The following is a 23,036-nucleotide window of genomic DNA, read 5'->3' as shown; positions in this document are numbered from 1 at the left end:
AAACTCAAAACATCTCTCACTTCACTCTCAGGAAATGCAAGTTGGCTCATCTTTCTCTTCTTGGAAGATATACAGCAAGCTGGAGGCTTCATTGATACTTGTAAATACGGAAGTTTGTCATATACTGTAGTGTATTCTCATTCGATATGGAACAATTGGAGTTCATAAGATTCAAAAATAGATGCTGCTTTTCCATTAGTGCCTTTTTTAAAAATAAAAACAAAAGGTAAATAAAAGATTGCCTTACTAAATTTGATATGGGTAACTCAATGCTGTATTACAAAGATAGAACTAAAACTGTTTATAGCACAGTGAATACACAGTTAATTCATTCATAATTACTTCTTTTAGTATGCTAGCACTAGGAATTCCAACTGGTATCTGCACTTCAGAACTTTTGAGGAAACAAATTAATAAATAAAATATTTTGCCAAAAATCATTCTATACTTAACCTTTATAAACAGTGGAAGGTATGAACAAATGCAGTGGTAATGTTCACGCAGCATTCCTATAACTGTTCTTCTGGTAACCTCATAATGTACAGTCATAGTATACAGCTGCTTTTAGGAAAAATTATGGCTACATTTGATGCAGTATAAAGGAGGAGAATGCAGCAAAAGCCTTTGCAATTCTGTGCATACATGTGCTTTGATAGAGTGGCACACAGTTGTTGCAAGAACATGTGTGTTTTTTACCATTCTGGCTGCATCTGCCTCGTGTTTCAACCCGTGAAACATTAAGAAAGACCTGAATGTATGGATTTGTAACATATCTATGTACAATCTAAAACCTTGTATTGTTGGGAATGTTCGTGCTGGCTATTGATGTTCTTCTCAACTTTACCAGCTGAGGCTTCTGTAATTTGCAGTACATCTCAGTCCAGCAGCCCAGGGTGGTGTAAATTCAAATCTCTGTATTCAGTTCATGTGCTTCAATTCCTGCTATTGTTTTCAGTAGTTTCCACCAAGGGTGTGCTTTGCTTTGAGAAAACAGTGCTCCATTCGTCAACTTGAATTTTTTATTATATATTACTGACAATATGGACAGAGGGAGAGAATCAAACTACTGAAATTCCACCTAAAGTATAATTTAATCAGACTCTAGGCGCCTGAGTCTGAGAATAATTCAAATTGCCCACTCTCAAGCTCCACCCAAGCCCTAGTGGCACCTAAAATGAATAATTTTGGACAACTGATTTCCCCTGGCGTCTGGGCATAAATTCCAGGCATGCTTAGAAGCACCATGGCTTAAGCAGACAGGCATGTAACTCCCACCCAAGTTCCATTGTGACTCAAAGATGTGTGCAGAGGTGCCAGAACATTGCCCATGTCCCTAGAGGAGCCTAAGCCATTGACTGTGCTTCAATCACACATAGTAAGCTTGGACAGCATTGAATTCAACACAAACCACAGCAGACATGAGTGTTTGAGTGCAGAAGAAGAAGAGGGAACCTTTTTAATATACTTAAAGTTTGAGCAGTTATCTGGGAAGGATGTCTTGTTTGGTAAGGAAACTAAACAAAAATAGGAGAACTTAATTGTTGTCCCACTGAAAAGGATATTTGCTTTTCATGGAGACCTCAATTTTTTGCTCCCAAGTCTGATGATGTAATTTTGTTCAGACACTGTTGTCCAAAAAGGCATCTGGTTGAGAGATCAGATGTCAAGGATATCCTCATCTGCTTGTCTGTGTTAATTTCTAAGTTCTTTTGTCTTGTCTTTACAGATAAATTTGCACACTTAACAGTTGCTAGCCATATTTCTGTAACATTATAACTCGCTTAAAACCTGTCATCTCTCTTACTGCTTTTGGTGTAGACACCATGATTTACTACCCTTAGTTCATGTTCTCTGTACTGTGTGTACATCTGTAGACTTTGAGGTGAGCTTGGTGTAGGTTTCCTTCACCCTTTTTCTCTCTCCTTTTCTTATTGTTTTTATACTGTGCCATGTGGAAAGGTTAAATACTCTGTGTTGGAGTACTTTTTGAGTTGTGAATATTGGGTTGTGGGATTTTTGGGTTGAGGAACAACTTGCTTTTGAATTTTTTTATTAATGTTTGATGCCATTCCTTTATTGTTTTCACCCTGTACAAAATACCTCATAAATTTTCTCAGATTTTAAATGTTTGTAGACATAAGCAGGTGAAACAATATACTAAACATTCAAACTTCTGAATTTCAAATTCAGTATTCCATGAAATTTTGGTTTGGCTTTTCTCATGTTCGAACATGAGGTTTTATGTTCATTTTTCTGTTTGTTCTTTTATTTTTCTCATCAAATATCATTATATTTATTCTTTAAAACATGTACATACTTTGCCCAATTTTGAGGATTTTTAACTGATTTTACAGAGTAGAAGATGCCATGGTAATAATACTTAAATATCACAAAGTATCTTGTTAATCATCTGTACCTAAGTCACTTCAGTGCTCAATGCATGCTTTTATATTCTGCTACAGTCACTTGAAGCCAATTAGGGAGGAAGAGTGTCGGGGAAATTGTGTATGGTAGCAGACAGCCAGACAGCAGACAGGTTTTCTGCATATTTCATCCCATTATTTTGTTCCTTTTCATGTTCACCATCTAGCTAGAAGGGTTGACTGTGAAGTGTATACTTTAAAGCATCTGTTAATGATTTTTTGGTCACCAAGGAGTCTTCATATAGGCACCAATGATAACTCTTCTCAAGCTAAAGATACTGCTTCTGTTAAGTTAAATCTCTGGTATATGGTGGTTGTATATTAAATTTGTGCTGTTTTTTGGCCAGATAGCGGAACGAGTTTCCCAAAGAGTTTTGGAATAATTTCCATTCTAGATACTTCAAAAACTCAGCAGGACTGTACTTACAGTAACCTGATATAATTTTCAGATTGTCCCTCCTTTAAGCCCTGGGTTAAATCCATTGACCTCCAGAAGTACTTTCCTACCTAAGTTATTTTGTGAAGCTAACTGAATTTATCCTTGGTCCAATTCTGCTTAAATCTTGCCTTTTTAGTTGACTTCACTGAAATTGTTCATGTCCTTAGGAATTAATTTGATGTTGTCTGCTTTTCTCACTTCTCTCAATACAGTTTTCTTTGTCAGCCCAAAGGTAAGGGAAGTTAAGAGTGAGCTCCTGCTGGTTTTTGTAACACTGGCCCATACCTTAGCTCTTCTTTTGTTTCCTGAATCGTTTGGTAAACAGTTAAGGAAGGTAAATTTATATCACATATACTCACACAACCAAACTTATTTGAGAGAATTCTGAAAGAAACGCAATTTTAGAAGACTTAATACTGTCATACATCTAGATGGCTGTGAAAGCGTTAGGAAGGCATGCAGTGAAAAGCAGTGGAGTGGAGGGTGGGTGTGGGAGTGCAGAAAATAGTGCCACCTTGCCCAAAGACTGCTTCTCCTTGTCTTCCAGACCTACAGTAACAATCACAGTTCCCCTCTTTTCATTTGATGAAGAGTTCTGATCATTTCTTTTCCACAGCTGTCTGTCCTTTGTCCATAAATGTGAATTCCCCAGTGTCCCCAATATGGGACTTAGCTGGGAAAGTTAATTGATTTTGGAGAGCTAATCAGATGCTCCCATCCACATCAGATGCCAGATATCCTGTCTAGCTTACAGCTGTAAACCTGAGATACCATCTCCTTAGCCTGCCTGGGGTGCAGGAAATCATAGGGCTGATCCCATGTCCAGATAGTTTATTGTTCTGCAGTCACACACTCATGCCTGGTGAAGGTATTTTTTTTATAAATCATGAAACGTGTTCTTTATGCTATATTTGAAATACAAACTATGAAATCTAGGTCTAAGTACAGCCAAGCCTATTCTCTTTTGCCTTGCCTCTTGACATTTCAACATCTATAGCTGTATAACAGCATATGGGTCCACTAACAATGTGGGACAGCAGCCAGTTTGGTCTGAGGATAAAACAGGAATCAGCTGTGGGAAATAAGGCAAAGAAGTGTGATTCCCACATGAGAAACTTAAATAGGTGCTAGTCCTTAAAGAAGCTCTTTGGCAGGATTTACAGCAGGCTTCTCTGCACAGGAGGCATTTTTCCTGAGCTCCTAAGTACAACAATGTCTAGGAGGGTTGTGGGGCTATTGTTTCATCAGCTGTAGTGCTTTGCTCTTTTTTTTGCCCCCACCTTTATTGTTTGTTTTATTTTGTTTTGTTTTTAAGAAAAGCTTTATAGCACATTGCTCTATAATTGTAATCCCATCAGTATTTTTTTAGAATTAAACCATTTGCTTCATGTGATTGTGGGAAATAAAATGGAGGAAATTTTTCTGCTGCGTAGGGGGGTCCACAGCTTTCCTGAACTCTGATCAGGGAATACTTTTTGCACCATGGCTAGCTGATTGCAAACAGCAATGTGAACGCTTTTGCTACTCCTCTGCTGCGTACAGATCTGTGGTTTTAATTTTCTTACCTCTGTCTTAAAAAAGAAATAATTTGAAATGCAGAAGCTTCAAATTAAATAAATTGATTGTACCATCCTAATTTATTTAGTAGAGGATTAGTGTATATTTAATGCTTACCAAAGTCTGCAGAGTTGAGGTACAGATTTCATTTTTTGTGAAATGCAGACTTTTCAAAGAGTTCATGGAAGTGGTCTTGAGGTGCATTCTGTGATATAGGTCAGACTTTTTTGAGACATCGATGCATCTTAGGCGAGAAAGTAATAACAAAATCAAACAACACTAAATAATTTGTTCTAAAACACATTCCTTATTTGTTTTCAAGCTTGCTAAAAGTCCAACTGTTCTGATGCTCAAGATGTCCGAGTCATTGCCCATGGAGGTCACTGGATCAAATCCCTGCTCAAAGCAGGACCAACTTGAAAGTTAGAGCAGGTTATTATGAGCCCTGTCCAGCTCTGTTTTAAAAGTCTCCAAGGATGGGGATTATTCCACAAATCCTCTACAAAACTTATTTAAGTATCCCAAGCAATAAACTGGAAAAAGAAGTATTTTAAAATACTTTCATGTGGAATATTCACTTTGCATCATTTCTTTTTAGACTCCTATTTATATTAATCAGAGATGCTAAAAAATTTAGAATGAAAATGAATTTAAAAACTTTCAGTCATTTATTCTTATAAAAAGACTGAATTGTACTTTTGAGAAGAAACACTTCTGAATGCTGAGGCCTGTGAATTTATATGAGTGGGAGCAAGTGTTTGGCTTTTTGTTTTTGCCAGGTATTATTTCTGTTCATTCCTTTTAAGCAGTGCTTGTTTGTATAAGAATAACAAGAGATCTTTTTCCTCCCTCCTGTTCCAGGCAAGTATTTCCAAATGGGCTTCCTGAAGAATACTCTCTGGTTGCTACGTTCCGTGTACGGCGAAATACCAAGAAAGAGCGTTGGTATATATGGCAAGTTTTAAATCAGTATGACACACCTGAGGTTAGAGTCATCTTTGATTTATTCCTTCAAAAAGTTTCTTATTTCCCACACGTAATATGGCACACGTAATAATGGATGATTCATTAATGGATTTAGCTAAAGTTTATGTGAAATAGACAGACTGCTCTGAAATAATTGATAATTTGTGGCAAGAATGACAGAAATTTAGCAAAATCTATTCAGTTTAGACTGCAAAATAAAATAAATGTGTGTTTTGATTTCTAGCTGATATGTATTTACCAAGTTACGTCAAAGAATGCTTCATAACATAATTCTTGCCCAGTATATGTAGTTGAAATATTTTTGTTATATATGGTTTATATATGTGCTTCTTTATTATAACTTTTAAATAACCACTTATCTTATTTTGTCTTGCTTTCAGATCTCTGTCCTCCTGGATGGTACAAAAAAGGTGGTGGAGTATATGACCAAATCCTCTCAGGGAAATATACTGCACTACACTTTTAAGAGTCGAGAAATTTATCCATTGTTTGATCGGCAGTGGCATAAGCTTGGTATTAGCGTGCAGTCAGGGATCATTTCCCTCTATTTGGATTGTAATTTAATTGAGAGAAAGCAGACTGATGAAAAATTCACCATTGACTTGCAGGGAAGGACACTGATTGCTTCTCGTGCTGCGGATGATAAGCCTGTAGATGTGAGTAGTGTGAAAGGACAAACACTTAACTTGAAGTAATGTTTCAGCCACGCTTTTACTAACACAGTTGTATAGAATCACATAGATAAAATGTTCAAACCCAGTCATTATTTTTGAGTGTGTATTCTTAATTTGAAGTCCTTAAGTGTTTTTCTCTAAATATTATTCAATTATGTAGCATCTGCTAAGACAAAGCTGTTGCCAAAGTAACTGCATAGAACTCAGTCCTGGTTTAAGGAGTCTGTTTTTCTGTATTTAATTTGGAGATAGAGCCACCGAATTACCACAGATATAGTGTTTCTGTGTTTAAAGGTAACTTGCAGTCCTAATTATTTTCTTTCATTTTTAGAAGGATTTATTTATAGGTTTGAACAAGTCATCTGTTGCACTTTGTCTGTCTTTGATAAAGGGGAGACACAAAATTATTAAGGATTACCTCTGTATTGAGGTCTTCTGGAGTAATTCAGCTATTTAGAAATAGGGGCACATTGTTCATAGTTGTCTCTCCCTTATCCAAAAGAGAGGGATTAGGAAGTGGCCAGAGGTGTGTTTCCTGCAGCCTTTGGTGCAAGAATTACTCAAGGAAACCCCATGATATTCTGGGATATTTTTTGTCCTGGGAATGCTCTCTTCTGTTTCCTCATGCAGGGAGGAAAGTAATTTGAAAGCACAGCAAGTAATTTGAAATCTTCAGGAAATATCAGTTTAAGTACAGTGACATGCAGCTACCAGGTTTAAAGCATCTGCCTTGGGGTTTATAGTGACCATCAGAAAGCTTCAGCAATGTTATGTACTCTGTAGGGCTCCAGAGGAAAATAGCACATTTTAACTGCAAGCTAACATTGCAGGAGGAGTCATTCTTGTGGGGCACTAAGCTCTTTGGCCAGGACTCAGATCTCTTATTTCATGGAGCCAAGCTCATGCTTTGTTTTATTTTCTCAGACTTGAGTTCAACATTATTTGAAATGTGTGTTCTGTGAGCTCATTTCCAAATAGCATGCAGCAGAAAAAGCAGGTTTTTTCTTCTGGTTGCATGGTATGAGCTGGATAATTCTGAGTGGAAGTTGTGAATTGGGATTTCCACATTTGCAGGAAAACATTGTGGGCTTAAAGCTGATGAAGGCAGCAGAGCAGATCCTATATCAATGGTCACTTTTCTCAATACCAAGTGCAAGAGGGAGATTAAAGGATATAAAACTGATGCAAAAAGAGGAATATTATGACAAGAATATCTAGTTAGAATTTTACTTGCTTCTTGTCTTTCTAATCCACCCAAAGTCTCTGAAACAAAAGCTGTACATAAAGAATTTGTGATTTTTGCTCTTCAGGTGATTTAGTGGCAATGTCCAGGAAAAGGTCTGTCCAAAGCAATGGATGCATGTGATAGAGAGTTTATCAAACCTTTATTTTAGTTTCCTGCAGAGGAAAATTAACTTTCCTGAAAAGGTTGTAGAGGATGTGTAGAAGGCTAAAATTCTTGTGTAATATAGCAAACCAATACAGATGGATGCAACGTAAATGAAAATAAATGAAATCTAAAATGTGATTTACATCAAAGTAATAGACTGCATAATTTGTTCCTTAAATGAGGAGCTGTGTAATTGTTTTGGATTTGTCTTTCTCTAGCATTTCAGAAATATGCAGTGTTTCAAAGAGAAAGTTTACTACCTCAAGATAAGAAAAAGCATGCCATGACACGTATTTTTTTACACCTCATATTAATCTCTTTTGTATTCCTTAATAGATTGAACTTCACCACATAGCAGTTTATTGTAATTCACAACTTGCAGTAGAAGATACATGTTGTGAAATATCTGCAGACTTGGTAAGTTATCTGTTAAAATTCAAATGTTAATACATAAGAAATTGCATTATTGTTTCCTGCTAAAGAGCTGTAAAAATTTTTCAACACAGGTGATAATTTAATTACCTCCTAAAAATGAATTCCATATCTGGAGTCATGGTACATAGTTTTTTGCTGCCTAAATAAATGGTACAATGGAACATCAACAAAAGGCAATAGGAGCTGCTAGTGCCTTTTAAATGCATTCCTTAACATTGATTAACTTCTAATTAGTAACTGAAGAAGCCTCACAGTGTAGGAAACAAGTCACTGTGATGGCTTGAGAATGGTTTCCAACAACAGAGGCCATTTCAGTAACAGTTGCATCTTGTGAAGCTTTACAGATAAAATAAGCAAAGCCCGTGAAAGAGTCTGCATGACAGTGGAAGAGAAGGAAAATAGGGTGGTGTTGAATTTTCTTTACTTTAATATACTGAAATGGAGGAATGGGTCTTTAATAACTGGAAAGTTGTAGTGGTAGGTTGATGGTTGAACTTCATCCTTCAAGTCTCTTCCAACTTTGATGATTCTATGAAATACTTTCTTCTTTAGAATGCACATGCTGAAGTGTATATATCGTTTAACATGAGGGAAAACATTGATTTAGTTTAAAGGGTTCACTTTTCCCTCTTGTTTTGATAGACAAGAATCAGTGTAAACTGGAAGACAGTAGAACCATAACTTGAAGTTGTAGATGTAATTGTTTTGCTCAATCTAAAAAACAAACAAACAAAAAACCCAAACCAAACCAAAAAAAAGCCAAAACAGAACACCCCCCCCCAAAAAAAAAAAAAACCACAAAAAACCCAACCAGACTATAAATAGCCTCAGAAAGACATTGTGTTAAATTATTGGCCTGCTAGTCATAAGTAGTCCGTAAGATCAGGCTCCTCTGAGGCAGTGGACAGTGCCATCACCACCAAGGTATAGACAGCAAGAAAAACCCTGAGCATGTAGGAGGACTGATTGGTTACATCCACAAAGAGATAGGGGAAGGTGTACCTGGATGGGAGAGAGAAATCTGCCCAAGAACAGAAGAGCACAAGACTGCTTGGTGCTCAGAAGCATGAAAGAAGCATGGTGTAATTTCAGGGGGCAAATTTCAATTTTAAACAATGACTAATAGTTCAAATATATTTCTAAATATAGTCTTGATGGAAATGCAGACTTTCTCTTGAATGTATAAGCTTATGAAAAAGTGGAATTAATTACATTCCTGTTTGTTCTCCTTAATGCTTGGAAATACAATTTATTGAGCAGTTATGACACAATAGCAAAAAAAGCAAGCACAAAACAAACCCTAATTATATATGAAGACAAAAAGCTCAACAATAGGCTTTATCAATAACACATAAATATTCACTCCTCTATGCAGCTAAAAGCACCATCATTTTCATTTGTACATCTTATAGTCTCATATGTATGTTTAAGATGTAAGAAAAGGTGGACTACTTGTTAATGACTTTCATATTAAAACTAGCATTACATTTTCTGACTTATTTTTTTCACAACTTCCTTACCCAATATAACAGCCACATTTTCAGTAATTTAAGGGAAGGAATTTATACGTGGATATAAATTTCCATGCTAAGCAGTAAATCCTGTGGGAATTTCTCTGACAGAAGGCTTGAAAAAAACTTCATTACATCTTAATGAGACTTACTGAAGTTTAGCAGGTTCTGTTGACTTGTCCTGAAGTATCTCTTCAGGTTGGCTCAGGAGTCACAGACAGGTAAATCTTGGCTTCAGGGCTTTTTTGTTTGTTTCCAAACTATCTATACCAGAAGTATTTTACTACAAGGAAATAAAAAAGTTTTCCTTTGCACTCTTATATTTTGCACTTAGGGGCAGGGCAGAGGACAGGATGAGACTGTGCAGTACTATCTTTTTTTATTTCTCCTCATGGATATTTTCTGTTTCACTACTTCTGATTTTGGGAGACTTTATTCCTCTTCATTCTTCTGTCTTTTGGAAGAAACAAATGGGACAGTCATATCAGTTTTAACTGGCATCAATTTTAGAACAGAAGGATCTAAATATCTAGAATTGTTTTTTTACAGTTTTTTTATCTCTTTGTAAGTTGTTTTCACTTGCCATGTATGGTTTGTACAGGAGTATTAAAACAGAAGATAGAACAGAAGGTTGGATAGTATTTACCTGTTAACCAAAGTGGACCAAAAACCAAAAAATCTTTTTTTTTCAGTGCTCACATGAGGAGAGGTTACTGGCTACAACTTTATCACCAATGACTGCTCATGCCAGCAAAATATACACACTTCCAGGGATGCAGCAAGAATCTACACAGAGATGCTACTGCTTTCCAAATAAAGTATAAAGTTTTCCTGTTGCTTTTTAATGCATCATGCTGTTTAATCCTGTTGGATATAAAAACAGTTGGGTTTGGTTTTCTTTGCAGTCATGAAAAAATCTTACTGATTAACATATTTACATTGTATTTCCCAGTTAAGAACCAGTACATTTTGAATTTAGTTAAATCCAAAAAGTAAAGTAAAATTAGAGATGTCAGTAAGGTTTAATTGTTTGAATATACACCCAAAAAAGTACCATGGTAAAACTGAGAATTATATTTAGGCATTATATTTAGTGTAAATGTTTTCAATTGAGAATGAATTATATTCTACACAATGTTTGTTTTCTTTTAATACTTCTCCTGGGTGTTGCACTATATTTATTGAGTCATTTGCTTTGTTAGGCATTTGTGACAAAGACAGGAAACCTAACCAAATATATTTTGGATCTGCTTTGTTGACTTTTTTTATTTCTTTTAAAATCAGGGAGAAGCAGGATTACCAGGAGTAGCTGGTTTGCCAGGCCACAAAGGAGAGAAAGGTGAAAAGGTAAAATATCACTCGAATTCTCTTTTTCAAGCCTTGTCATTGGCTTATCTTTCTGAAGTAGGAATTACATGGATTCTGCTATTCCATGAAGGAATCTGCCTGAACACAGGGTGGATCCTTTATCAGTCAGTGTCTGGCTGTGTGTGTGAGCTCCCTGCCAGGCATTTTACAGCTGCCCCACTTTGGGGTCACCCCATCACTCTGTGGAGCACAGTTTACCTGCCTGGGAAGCACATGCCTCCCCAGCCCTGTCACCATGCCCTGTACAGAAGGCATGTATATATTCTGACAAGAATTGTTCCATCTCCTGTGTGTACATCACTGCTGATGGACAGAATCCCATGTGGTGGAATCATCCTTGCAATCATCAGTAGGAGGATATGAAATATGACCTCCATATATTCTTTGACAATGCTCGTACCTGAAGCTGTTTATTGTGAAGAGAGAAGAATCTGACATTGGCAAGTCTCTAAGGACAGGCCAGTTGGTCCTTTCCTTGGCCTTTTCTGAATTTTCCTGTAATGCTTACCATGATATTCTTATGCTATGTAGCTTGAAATTTCCTAATAGTATGGGTCAACATATCAAATGTTTTCCTTTCGCACTCCATTCCTTAAATTTTGTTGGAGGATGCTGAATTAAGAGACAGCTGGGAATGTGTTTTCCATGTGCTACTAGAGGGGGCAAAATGAATAAACTATTGTAAATCTGCCACAAAGCCAGTGAGATAGGAAATGAGGTCAGGGAATGCAGTTTGTATGAGAGCAAGATGCCTAGACTGTCCTAATCCAGAGGTTAGATGGAGGTATCCTAACCCAACATCCTACCTTGCAGCACACCATTTAATATGTGATCTGAAATAGTTTGTGAAGACAGCCACTGCTGTTCCTATAGCTGTAGTGTCTGGCTGAAAAGGGTCCAGTTCTGAGAAGGCTTATCTACACAGCTGGTTGAAATTAAGAACATTTCTTGACAGTATAATTCTCCCCACCATAACTCCTCCCCTCCAGTATATATTTCACTTTTTGACACAAGCTGTATTTTTAGGTGAAAAAAAAAGTTCAGTCACATTAGTTTCTATTGTCAGCTCAACCTAGAGGGACTGCTGTCAGTTTTCAGACTAATCTGAAGTTTTGATATGGAGTGTATTAAACAATTGTCAGTTCTTAGTTTTAGCTTAAGCTACCAGCACAGGGAGTTTCCTAGGTTTGTTTGGGGAACAGTTCTTCTGCTCCTGACCTGATTCATTTAGACCATTATTGTTACTAAGCTGGGAAAGCAGACTTCACAAGTCTGATTTTTTAACATTTAATCTCCCAGCAAATTAGCAGTATTTACCATGCTAAGCATACTACCTCTAAACAAAACATGTAAGGTTCTGTTCTCCCACTTGTTTTTCAAAAAGAGCTTCATTGCATGGATTCTCTGTGCATGGAACTGTCTGAGAGTCAATGAACCCCATTGCACCCAGAAGTTACTTACTAAAGAAAGTATATTGACATTTATGAATGTCCTTTCACAAAATTGAATGAATCAGCAGGTTAAAGTCAGGGGTAGAACACCAAACAGGTAGAAAGCTACTTAATTTGAACTTTTCTTACAATTGACCAGTACTTGTTACTTCCTGGCTTTACAGTGGGTGGGTTTTTTTTCTTTTTTGGGGGGATGGGGAAGGGGGTTGGATGGAGGGCACAGTATGACTGTATGACTGTGACCAGGATTGGCTCACTGACCTTTGGGAGCAAACAAATCTTGTGTTAAATAGTGCCTGCCATGATGGAGCTGAAAGCAACATTCTCTGAGATTTTAATACCATTTTTCTCACTGACTCTGCATTTACGCAAGTTTTCAGTAAGACTCATTCTCAATGACGGCCTTGTTACATCAATAATTAGACCTGAAGAGGCAGAAATGCTCCAGAACACTCCAGTCATGTAGGATACATGACTTATTGTCAGATTATGTAAAGGAAACTAACAGACTCTGGCTGAGTGTCTTGTAATGTAATATACACAAAATATGCAGCTTCTTGATAACTTTGCTGGCCAGTTACAAAAAACAGGTCTTCTCTGAGTTCTGTGGTTCCTAAGCACATGTTCCCCCTTTGCTTGTGTTCAGCTTCTCATTTTATTGTTTCTTTTGTTTCTAAATCCTCTTACTATAGGCATCCAACTACCTGTATTTAAATGTCTGTGCCATTGCAGCATCCAAGTGAAAATGTTAATTTTTTATGTCTTTTTTGTTGCTATGGGATTGAAAAGGAAGTCTCTACTGACACAGATTGATATTAGGCTACATTCAAGCCCCTCAAATTGCCCTTCTCTTCAGTCTAAAATCACTGTTCCCTACGGTCAGACTATTCAGGAACATCTAAGCTATCAGTAGTGTAAAGTATGTAATTTATAAGCCATTTTAGGCATTTTGAATGTAATTATTTATTACCGCACCTGAGTGGGTCACAGCTGGTGATAGAGAGACGGTGAATCTTGTATCTTGATCAGAAGGCTTGATTTATTAAGATATTATATATAATACATTATGACTATACTAATAGAATATAGAGAGTGGTTTGCAGAGCAGCTAGGCTAGCTAAGAATAGATAGAAAGAATCCATAACAAAGGTGTGGCCAAGGACTAGTCCCCTAGCTTGCACTGGTGATTGGCCCTTAATTATAAACATAGGAAATGAGCCAATCAAGGTGTCCCTGTTGCATTCCCCAGCAGCTGATAATAATTGTTTACCTTGTCTTCTGAAGCCTCTGGCCTCCAGAAGACGCAGAAATCCGAAAGAAAGGATTTCTGTGGAGAAATGTCCACGACAATTATTAGCCTGTATCCACTCCATTCCTGTACTCTTGGCTCATCTTAGTACCTCTGAACAGGTCTGAGCCAAAATTCAAAGTATGTTGCAGGCCCAAAGGACTGGAGTGCCATATTTTCACTGGAACAAGCATTCATGCAAATATTGATATATCCCTGGCAAGCTGTGCATCTGAATGCACAGGAGCATCACTGATTAAAATTATTCCATTTCTGTGAATGACCTTCCTGTTTGTATACCTGGCCTCCCATTATGACTTCATGAGGACAATTCTTCACTCAAAACTTTTATCTCCTATACTTTGGGCATGGAATAGTTGATTTGCTCTGCAGGATATTTTTACTGGGAGATCAGCTTCTGCAGCAAGGGACCAACTGGTTTTTAATTTCTCAATAATTAAGACTGGAAAAATTGCCTGTAACAACTTTTTTTGCTGCTTACTAAGTGCACAGTTTGGACTGTCCCTAAATAATATGCTGTATATTCTCATGGCAGCTTGATTCTTAGCACAGTGTATCTCACAAGTTGCAAGTGGACACAAATCAGGTGGAAGTCCTCTGTGATTTTAACACATTTTGATATCTGCTATGGAGTTGGTTTTTTTTTCTTCTGCTGATCTGAGTGAGATATTTAATGTGGTTTTTATTTGGTTGCAATTTGTACTACTTCAGCCTCGTATTTAGCTACTCAGTATCTTGCAAACATATTTGTTGTTAGCAAATGTCTTTTAATAATGTTGTAAAGGTTCTGTTTTGTCCTCAGTATGTAGAAATTCTTCAGAAAGACAGAATATGTGTGACCATAATTGGAATGATTGCATATATGCTGAATATATAAACTGATTTTCTCTCTCAAGGAGACTAAAAAAAAAGTTTTCTACTTTTATTTCTTTTAAGCAGACTAAGTGCCCATGGAATATTTTAAATTGAAATCCAAACAGAATTAAATATTTTGAGATAATCTTAAGCCAATGTTTTCTTTGTTAATACGTCATTAGTTAATGCTGTAAGTGAAGTAGGGACCAAAAAGCCAGAGGCAGATTGCTTTCAAATATTAAAATGCCTGTTGATGTCCACCATGGAGAAATTTTTTGCTATTCAACTTCATTACTTTAAATTTTACTTAAGGAAAAAGACATTTAAAGGCTATTTTGGGATTGGTAGAGATAGGTATATGCAATGTATTATTGCACTAGGAAAATATTTGTAATAGAATGATATGAAAAAAACATCTCCTGGAGAACAAATGAAATGTCTGACCTGTTCTTTCTCTCCATTTTCCTTGCTAGTCTTTCTTTCCTCTACTCTGACTTTCCTCTTAAAATCCAGTCAACTTGATTCCACCTAAAGCATATCTATTGTACTGTGCAGCCTTGAGAATGGCTCCTTTCTGGCCCAGTCTTTGTTGCTGAGGTTATTGATAGGGACCTAGAAGCTGGAATTCAAGAAAAAGAAGAAAATTGAACAAAATATGGCTGGCTTTCAGTTATGACAAAGTCAGGAATTGCCAGTACACTTAGTAGAATAAAATCTTACAATAAGCAGAATGAAACACCGTGCTTACCAACCTAAGAATTTATGGATTGTCCCACTTATGTTTTACCATCTAATTGTCCAAGTTATCAAACTAAAAAGGGAAAATATCATTAGCAAGGCAACCATTTTTTCTTATTAAAAGTTCTGAAATGTGACTTACTGTCTTTATTACTATATTTGCCATTCCAGTACTCATCTCAGCCCTGAGTTTAAGTCTTTCTGAGGAGTGGAGATGGTGGCAGCAAGTCCTTGTGGCAGTGTTCACAGGGGTCTCAGGTTGAGGGAAGAGATGAGGATCTGACTCCATGTTTCAGAAGGCTTGATTTATTATTTTATATTTTACATTAAAACTATACTAAAAGAATAGAAGAAAGGATTTCATCAGAAGGCTAGCTAAGCTAAGAATAGAATAAGAAAGAATGATAACAAAGGTTTATGGCTTGGCTCTCTGTCTGAGCCAGCTGGGCTGTGATTGGCCATTAATTTTTTAATTATAAACATCCAAGATGGGCCAATCCCAGATGCACCTGTTGCATTCCACAGCAGCAGATAATCAATGTTTACATTTTGTTCCTGGGGCCTCTTGGCTTCTCAGGAGGAAAAATCCTAAGGAAAGGATTTTCCATAAAAGATGTCTGCGACAGTCCTCACCACTCTGAGATGCTCAGGGTGTGGGAGAATGTCACACTTCCCCAGTGGGGCCATTCCAGAGCTGAAGCAGGAGCAGGGGAGCCAGCAGTCACTGTCACTGGTGCAGTAGTTAAACCAGTGACACCCAGCTCAGGCCTTGGTGAGCTGAGCTCCTGCTCTGATGGGACAGAACACAGCTGGGGGCTTCTGCTGGGAATAACAGGAATGATACTTCCTTATCTGTATACTCCCTGCTGCTCCCACAGTACCAGGGAAACCCTGGAGTGATGCTGCCTTTGGGATGGGTTTTCTTTCTCCTAACATATTCTCTGAATGTGAATTCTTTTTTTTTCCTTCTTGCTAATAGACACTTCTTTGTTTTCTGGGGGTTTTTGGGGTTTTTTTTTGTGCTTTTTTTTTTTTAAACCTGGACATTTCTGCTGATGTTGTGTCCTGGTTTTAGTTGGGACAGAGTTCATTTTAATCCCAGTAGCCAGTATGAGGATGTGTTTCGGATTAGTGCTGGAAACAGTTGATAACACAGGGATGTTTTCATTATTGCCAAGCAGCGCTTGCACAGCATCAAAGCCTTTTCTGCCCCCTACCCCACCCCACCAGTGAGGGGCTGGCAGAGCACAAGGAGCTGGGAGAGGACACAGCCAGGACAGTGAACCAACTACCAAAGGGATATTCCATGCCTTACACATGGTGCCATGATCAGGATATAAAGCAGTGGGAAGGAGGAGGAAGCGGGGGGACGTGGAATGACACCATTTCTTCCCGAGTCACCACTATATATGATGGAGCTCTGCTTTCCTGGGGATGGCTGAACACCTGCCCTCCCACGAGAAGCTCAGTTAAAAAGGATTTTCATTGTCACCCTTTGTAAATACTGACAGTAGATTTACAGCTCATGGTTCTACCTCTGGCTGTTACACTGTGTGTACCTCATAACCTATAAATGCCAGTCTTGTACTACTGCTGTTCACCACCTTACAAAGCTGTTTTCCCAGCAACTTATCTTTCACTTTTGTGAAGGACTATAAGGCCTGCAGAAGGAAAAGAAAATACCATTAAGAAAAATACAAAAATATTAAAGATGCATTTCCTATATTTCTGGTTTTAGTCTGTGGTACTGTTACTATGAATACTGTTAGATACCTATAGTATCTGATATTTATATTCATAAAGGCATGAAAAACTACCACCTTTCCACCTGTGCTTATTAAAATCACAACTAGAAGGTAGAAGCACAACTTGCAGATCTAATTTGCAGTGGAAAATAATTGTCTTCAAGACGGGGAGTCTGTCTGCAGTTAGTGGAACAGTAGTGTAAACATACCTTGGTTAATTGGTGAGTAAGTCACACAGGCTAAAGGTTTCCTGGCATGTAGCAGGCTGTGTAATTTTAGACTACTCAGTGTATAAAAATACACCACTGAAGGTAACAAAGTGGTACTGGTCTATTGAAATACTGGCAAGTGGCAGAAGGGAACAGAGGATGCATAGATAAGAGAATGACTCTGTGGGTGATTAGATAAGGTAACCTTTACCTCTCACAGTGCCAGTGGATTCATGCTATTCATGCATACAGGATTTTGGTCTATTTTTGAGACAGAGCTATTTAATATCTTTATCCACGGTCTGGGTGAGGGCATACAGTGCATACTCAGTAAGAACAAGTCCTGTGAGGAGTGACTGAGGGAGCTGAGGGTATTTTGGCTGGAGAAAAGAAGTCTCAGGGGTGACCTTACTGTTCTCTACCAGTGGCTGAAAGGAGGTTGTAGGCAGGTGGGAGTCAGGCAGGCAGCAAATGAGAGGACAAGAAGAAATGGCCTCAAGCTGTGCAACAGAAGGTTCAAGTTGGACATCAGGAAGAATTTCTTTGTTGAAAAGCTGCTCAGTCCTTGCAATGAGTTGCCCAGGGAAGTGGTGGAGTCACTCTCCCTGGAGGCATTCAGGAAACAACTGGACATGGCACTCAGTGCTGTGGTCTCATTGGCATGGTGGTGTTCAGTCAAAGGTTGGGCTTGATGATCTTGAAGGAGTTTTTTAACCTTTATGATTCTGATACAACTCTTTTTGTGTACTTCTGACCAATCTTACTGCTCCTTTCTAAACTTCAGAGAGATTAATAATCTCAGACCAGAGTTATAATGTTATTCTTGCTGGAGAATGTTCTTTTCTTGATAGAAGTAGATGCACCTAATGTTTTGTTTTGTTTTTAAATGAACACTACATGGTTTCAGTGCTTTTGTTGTATTCCTCTGGCATCCAAATAATTTTTATTTTAATTTTTTTAAACCTTATACTTTACATTATTTGGCAACATTTCTGGGTAATTTTTAAGACTTATGGTCCAATTTATGGTCCAGTCCCTGCTGGGATCTTCCATAACTCTCTCAACCAATCAGGAGAGTTTTGGAAGAGAGTCAGTTTTTCTCTCAAAACTAAGATTTTCTAATAGATTGCTTATGATACAGGGTTTGGTTTTTCTAAAGGGAGAAAAGGGAGGGAGAGAGAAATTTTAATAATGCCTTTCAAAAATATTGAGGGCGCATGACTTTGTACAAATCTGTATTACACGTTGAGCTTTCTCAGTGTAGAACTGAAAATGGACCCTCTTGGTTTCTGTCTTCTGTTGCAATGAATTCCTTTAAAATTAGTTGCTTTTATGGAACTGTGGACATGCAAGCATTTGTATGATGAAGGACTTAATTGATGTTATAGGTGTTCAAAATGCATTTATTTTGCTGATTTTTGTATGACACGTAAGGCATCCTCCTCCACAGTAGCTGCATTACTAAAAAAATCAGATAGAAGATGCTTTTCTATTGAGTCTGATATGACCTGAGTAGTTGTTGTTAATGTCAGAAGTCTGTGGAGTTTCTAATTGATCAATTTGTGTTGTAGGGAGAGATGGGTGTGAAAGGACCAGATGGTGTTGCAGGTCTGCCTGGTGAAAAGGTAAGTTCCTGTTTGTTGAGTTGTGATTTAACTCATGTTCATTGTGTCAGTGGCTTCTCTGTAATTGTTTACAGAAATGGGAGGATAGAACATTTCTGTTAGAACATTAATGTCTTACCTGCACTGCCATGTTTTTGTAGCACACAAAAAGAGCTGTTCAGATCTGCTGATACGTGTGTTTTGTGGGTTTTTTCCCAAGAAGTGGGGTTATATACAGAGCTAAAGGAAGCTTCTTGTTCCACCTGCTCAGTTTGTGGTCTGCAAGCTTAGATAAGAGCTCTTGTGCACTCAGCAGTCTGCTTGGTGGAGCTTGAGATAAACACCACTGACTTCTTAGTCAAAGGTTTGGAATAGCCGTGGCTAAGAAGGCATGCCAGCCTACTGGTGTATTCAAGGATAAGTTTCACTTCATTTCAGAATGTTAGCATGCAAAGACAGTTGTATGCACTTATTTGGTTTGGTGCTACTTACCTGTATTAGAGGAAGTCTATAAGTCTAATACCTGGAATCTTCAGTATAGAGACAACCCTCATAACACTGAGGAAACAGCTTGCTGCTGTCAGGCTTAAAACCTGCGGGTTTACAGGACATAAAATCATGAAATTGTCTTTTATTTTTACTTCTTATTTCTGTCTCAAATTGTGATTTTTTAAAAATGGGAGGTAGATGTATATGAGCAAAGTTAAGAGTAAAAATCAAAGTATTTGTTGCTGACGTTAAGTTATATTGGTAGAAAAACAGAGAACAGGCTGCAAAGATGTTCAAAGGAATTTGCAACGTTGAAGAACTGAATTGCCAAGTGGTACATAAGACTCAGAGGAAGCAATAGACAAGTGATGCAGATGAAGAGGAAAACAAAGGAAGCATTATGCATTTCATGCCAGACTGGACTAGCTATTACGGCTCAGGAGGCAATCTTGGAATTACAGATCAAGGAAAACATGGACTCGCTGTTTAGCACTAGTCAAATTACTAGGAAGAGAATAGGGAACAAAGCAAAAGAGTTTTAATGTCACCATTTTTAATGAATCCGTCTGCAACTTGAATGATGTATACAGTTCTGGTTCTCACACCTCCGTGTGAATCTAATAATACCAGAAAAGATTCAGAGGTGTCAAGAGTGATCAAGAGCACCAGACATCTTCCAATTAAAGTCTGACAATGTGGACTTCAATCTGGAAAAGGCACAATTAAGAAAGAACGTGTCATGTTCTGTTCTCTGTACAGTGCTGAATGGAGCAGAAGAGATTAATAGGGATTGATTGATTTATTTTATTCTTCATTGTGCAAATATTAGAGCATCAAACCTATCTGATAGGAGGTTCAAAAAGGATAAAAAGAAAAGATAGACTCTTTCTTCCTGCTACAATAGTGCAGTTTGAACACTACACAGAACTTGGAAAGTCTGAAAATGTATTAGAAGATTAGTGGAGTAAAATTCAATTGAGTGTGTCAGTCTGCTTGTACTTCGAGAGGCTGGAATCTGGGAAAGCCACAGGAGGAGTCTTTGTGGCTGCCCTCTTATATTTTTCTGTAGACATATGTTGTTGCCATAACTGTAGTCCTGTAATTGACTGGAGGAACCTTTGTTTTGATCCAGATAGACAGTGTTTTACTTTACCGTGCTCCTAAATGTGAATTAATGGAAAGAGTTATTGTAAAGCATTGTAGATTGAGATTGATCTAGAATGAAGCTGTGTTTTCCCTTGGCTCTTTCCATAGCTCCTACTCTGATGTTATCTTGCTATAAACTTACCAGGCTAGGTTACTTTTCCAGTCCAAGTTATTATTATTGCAGTTTCCATGGTTAATATTGTTTGGGTTTTTTTGCTAAGCGCCTTGCAAATTCATTGTCAGGCCAAATCCCAAAGCTCCTGTTAGTTTACATGAAGCTCAACAGTCAGATCTTATTTAATATCCAGACATTGTACTTTTTCTGAACATTATAATTCTTTTAATTCAGCCTATATAAAATACAAATTGCAAATGAACTGTGAATTAAAAATGAACTACCATGAAATACAAAACTGTCAAAGCTTAAAACTTCTAAAATACAAAAAGAAAGCCAAGTATTTTGTACATGCATAGCTAGATGAAGAAAGTGAGATCCAGCTATCCAGCTTCTACTAGCTGGAATGGTCATGTCTGTGTGGAGTAGTGCAGGGCTGTGTGTGTTAGCTCCTTCCTGGAGCTGGAATGAATATTTTCCTTGTGCTGTGGAAGGTGCTAAAGTGTTCTCACCCAGATGATGCATCAAGAACTATATACATTTGTAGACTCTTTTATTTTTTGTGCTCCCCTAAGTGTAGTATTCCAGATGCTAACATTGTACACAGAGTTAAAGACAATGAAGTGAAGGAGCAGCACCAAACCTGAGGTGAAGAAGCATTTGGACAAAACACCCTCAGGCACATTATGGGATTCTTGGGGTGTTCTGTGCAGGACCAGGAACTGGACTTAAATATTCTGATGACTCCCTTGCAACTTACCATACTCTATGATAAAAATACCCCAAGCACTGTTGTTTGCAAAGGCATCTCCAACCTTTCAGGCTGTTGAAGTGCAGACTGTGCAGTGCTGGGAAAGCGTTCTGAGGAGCTACTGCTGTTTGTATATCTTCTTAAATCTGTCAGCATGCATTAAGTATTGCTGGAGATGTTAAATTGCTTAGTATGGATTTTCTTATGGTTTTGCACTGTGTGTTTTTAAGCATTGTGCAGATGTGCTCCTGAGTCACTAGCTAGAAACAGGAAGAAGGAAAAAAAATTATACTCTTTTAAAAAATTTAACTGAAAATTGAGGCTTCAAAGAACAGGAGTGCTCTTGATAGTACTCCCAAAACCTATCCACTGCAATACTCCTTTGCTTATACTTCATTCCCTGGGAAAAGGTTCAGAGAATAAATAAGCAATAGATTTTACTCATGTTGCTATGCACAAGCAACAATATCAATTCATTTGACCTACTTTAGATGTTTACCTTAGAATGAAATAAACTTGGCCGTTGAAAATTCTGTTTCTTTAGATTTATTACCTCAAACATACCTGATATAGTGAAAAACCAAACTTAGAATAATACTATCAATGGGCTTTATTACTTGAGAGAATCTTAACAGGAGAATCTCCCAGAGCAGTGCTGGATGCTCATATACTTAATTTTCAAGATGTAGGTAAATGGTGAGGCATCTGTGAGTCTTCATAAACGCCCTTGACTTTCAGGCATCTTAAGTGTGAAAATTGTTCAGTCTGTCTTCAAATGTGACACTTTGCCTTCTGTCACTTTCAAGACATACTGTCACTGACAAGATAATTTCCCGTTCGCTAAATGCTGCAGTGGTTTTGCCACAGTCTGCTGGCTAATGGGTGCACAAGTGAGTGGTGTAGACTTCTAGGAGGCTCTTGCCTTTTAAGAGGTTGGATCTGCTGAAGGCTAATACAGAGAACAGAGTTTAAGGCTTGATGACTCTATGGTAACATAAGAATAACCTTAACACTCTAAAGAAAGCAGAGGAATGTTCTGGCCATAATTCACCAGTTGTTTTTTATTTTTCTGATGCAGTTCTTGTAAGCTGCCAAAGTAAAAAATGAGGTTTTCATTGACTGGTGGCACACCACAAGATGCCTGTTGTCTCATCTGCCTTTGGGTTAAAAGAAGTCAGTGTCATGGTGCTTATGACTAATCTGGAGAGTCAAGAATCTAACACAGATCCTGTGGAGCCCTACCTCAGGCCCCCAAAGTCACAAAACAGTAGATAGCACCATTACATTTGTGACTGTCTATTTGATGTCCACCTATCTAGTTCCTTCTCCCCATCCTTTTTCAGGAAAATGTCTGAAGAGATTTTTCTTTTAAATAGTAAAACCTGCTTAGGGCAACAGGACAAACTCTTGAGTTTATCAGAGGAGATAGTTCTGAGGTACTTGTTTATAATTCTGAAATAAGAGGGTAGGAGGCTTCCCTTGGAGGGAAATTTGCTTCCATTGTGGACTATCAGAAGAGATGGAATACAGTGACATGATCCCTTTCTTGCAATGGGGACTGATTTGTAGCTCAGCCTTCTAGGCACACTTCTTCAATGTATCTGTCAAACCATGATACAAGAACAACTGGAAGTTGTGGTTAATCAGAATCCCTACATGTGTGAGACCTTAGGCTCTGTCCTTCTGGCAATGTTCAGCAAAGGCTGTGAGTACAGAAGAAATGTGTTGAAGGAAGCACTGTTAGCCTACTTTTTGGTGATTAGCAAGTGAAACTGCCTCTGGATACACTTCTGAAGTCATTTAATGTAACTGGATTATAGCCAGAGTGCTGGTTATGGCA

General features: G+C 37.8%; 1 protein-coding gene across 5 annotated transcripts in view; it reads left to right on the top strand.

Moving 5' to 3' along the window:
• The window catches only part of COL19A1 (collagen type XIX alpha 1 chain), a 178,865-nt gene that overhangs the window by 25,946 nt on the left and 129,883 nt on the right, over positions 1-23,036 (top strand). For 4 of the 5 annotated variants that reach the window (XR_009114228.1, XM_058019508.1, XM_058019510.1 and 1 more), the window contains exons 5-10: positions 5,281-5,404; positions 5,787-6,062; positions 7,807-7,887; positions 10,109-10,234; positions 10,701-10,763; positions 18,663-18,716. Coding sequence is in view for 4 of the 5 variants with exons in the window: in XM_058019508.1 (XP_057875491.1) it covers positions 5,281-5,404; positions 5,787-6,062; positions 7,807-7,887; positions 10,109-10,234; positions 10,701-10,763; positions 18,663-18,716 (724 nt within the window). In the remaining variant the exon portion in view is untranslated. The remainder of the gene's footprint in view (positions 1-5,280; positions 5,405-5,786; positions 6,063-7,806; positions 7,888-10,108; positions 10,235-10,700; positions 10,764-18,662; positions 18,717-23,036) is intronic. The other variant, XM_058019511.1, reaches the window with a different exon arrangement.

This window comes from Melospiza georgiana, chromosome 3 (genome assembly GCF_028018845.1).
Source record: "Melospiza georgiana isolate bMelGeo1 chromosome 3, bMelGeo1.pri, whole genome shotgun sequence".
NCBI classification, from domain to species: Eukaryota; Metazoa; Chordata; class Aves; order Passeriformes; family Passerellidae; genus Melospiza; species Melospiza georgiana.
The sequence above is the reverse complement of the archived record's forward strand: the minus strand, read 5'-3'. Positions and strand labels throughout refer to the sequence as shown.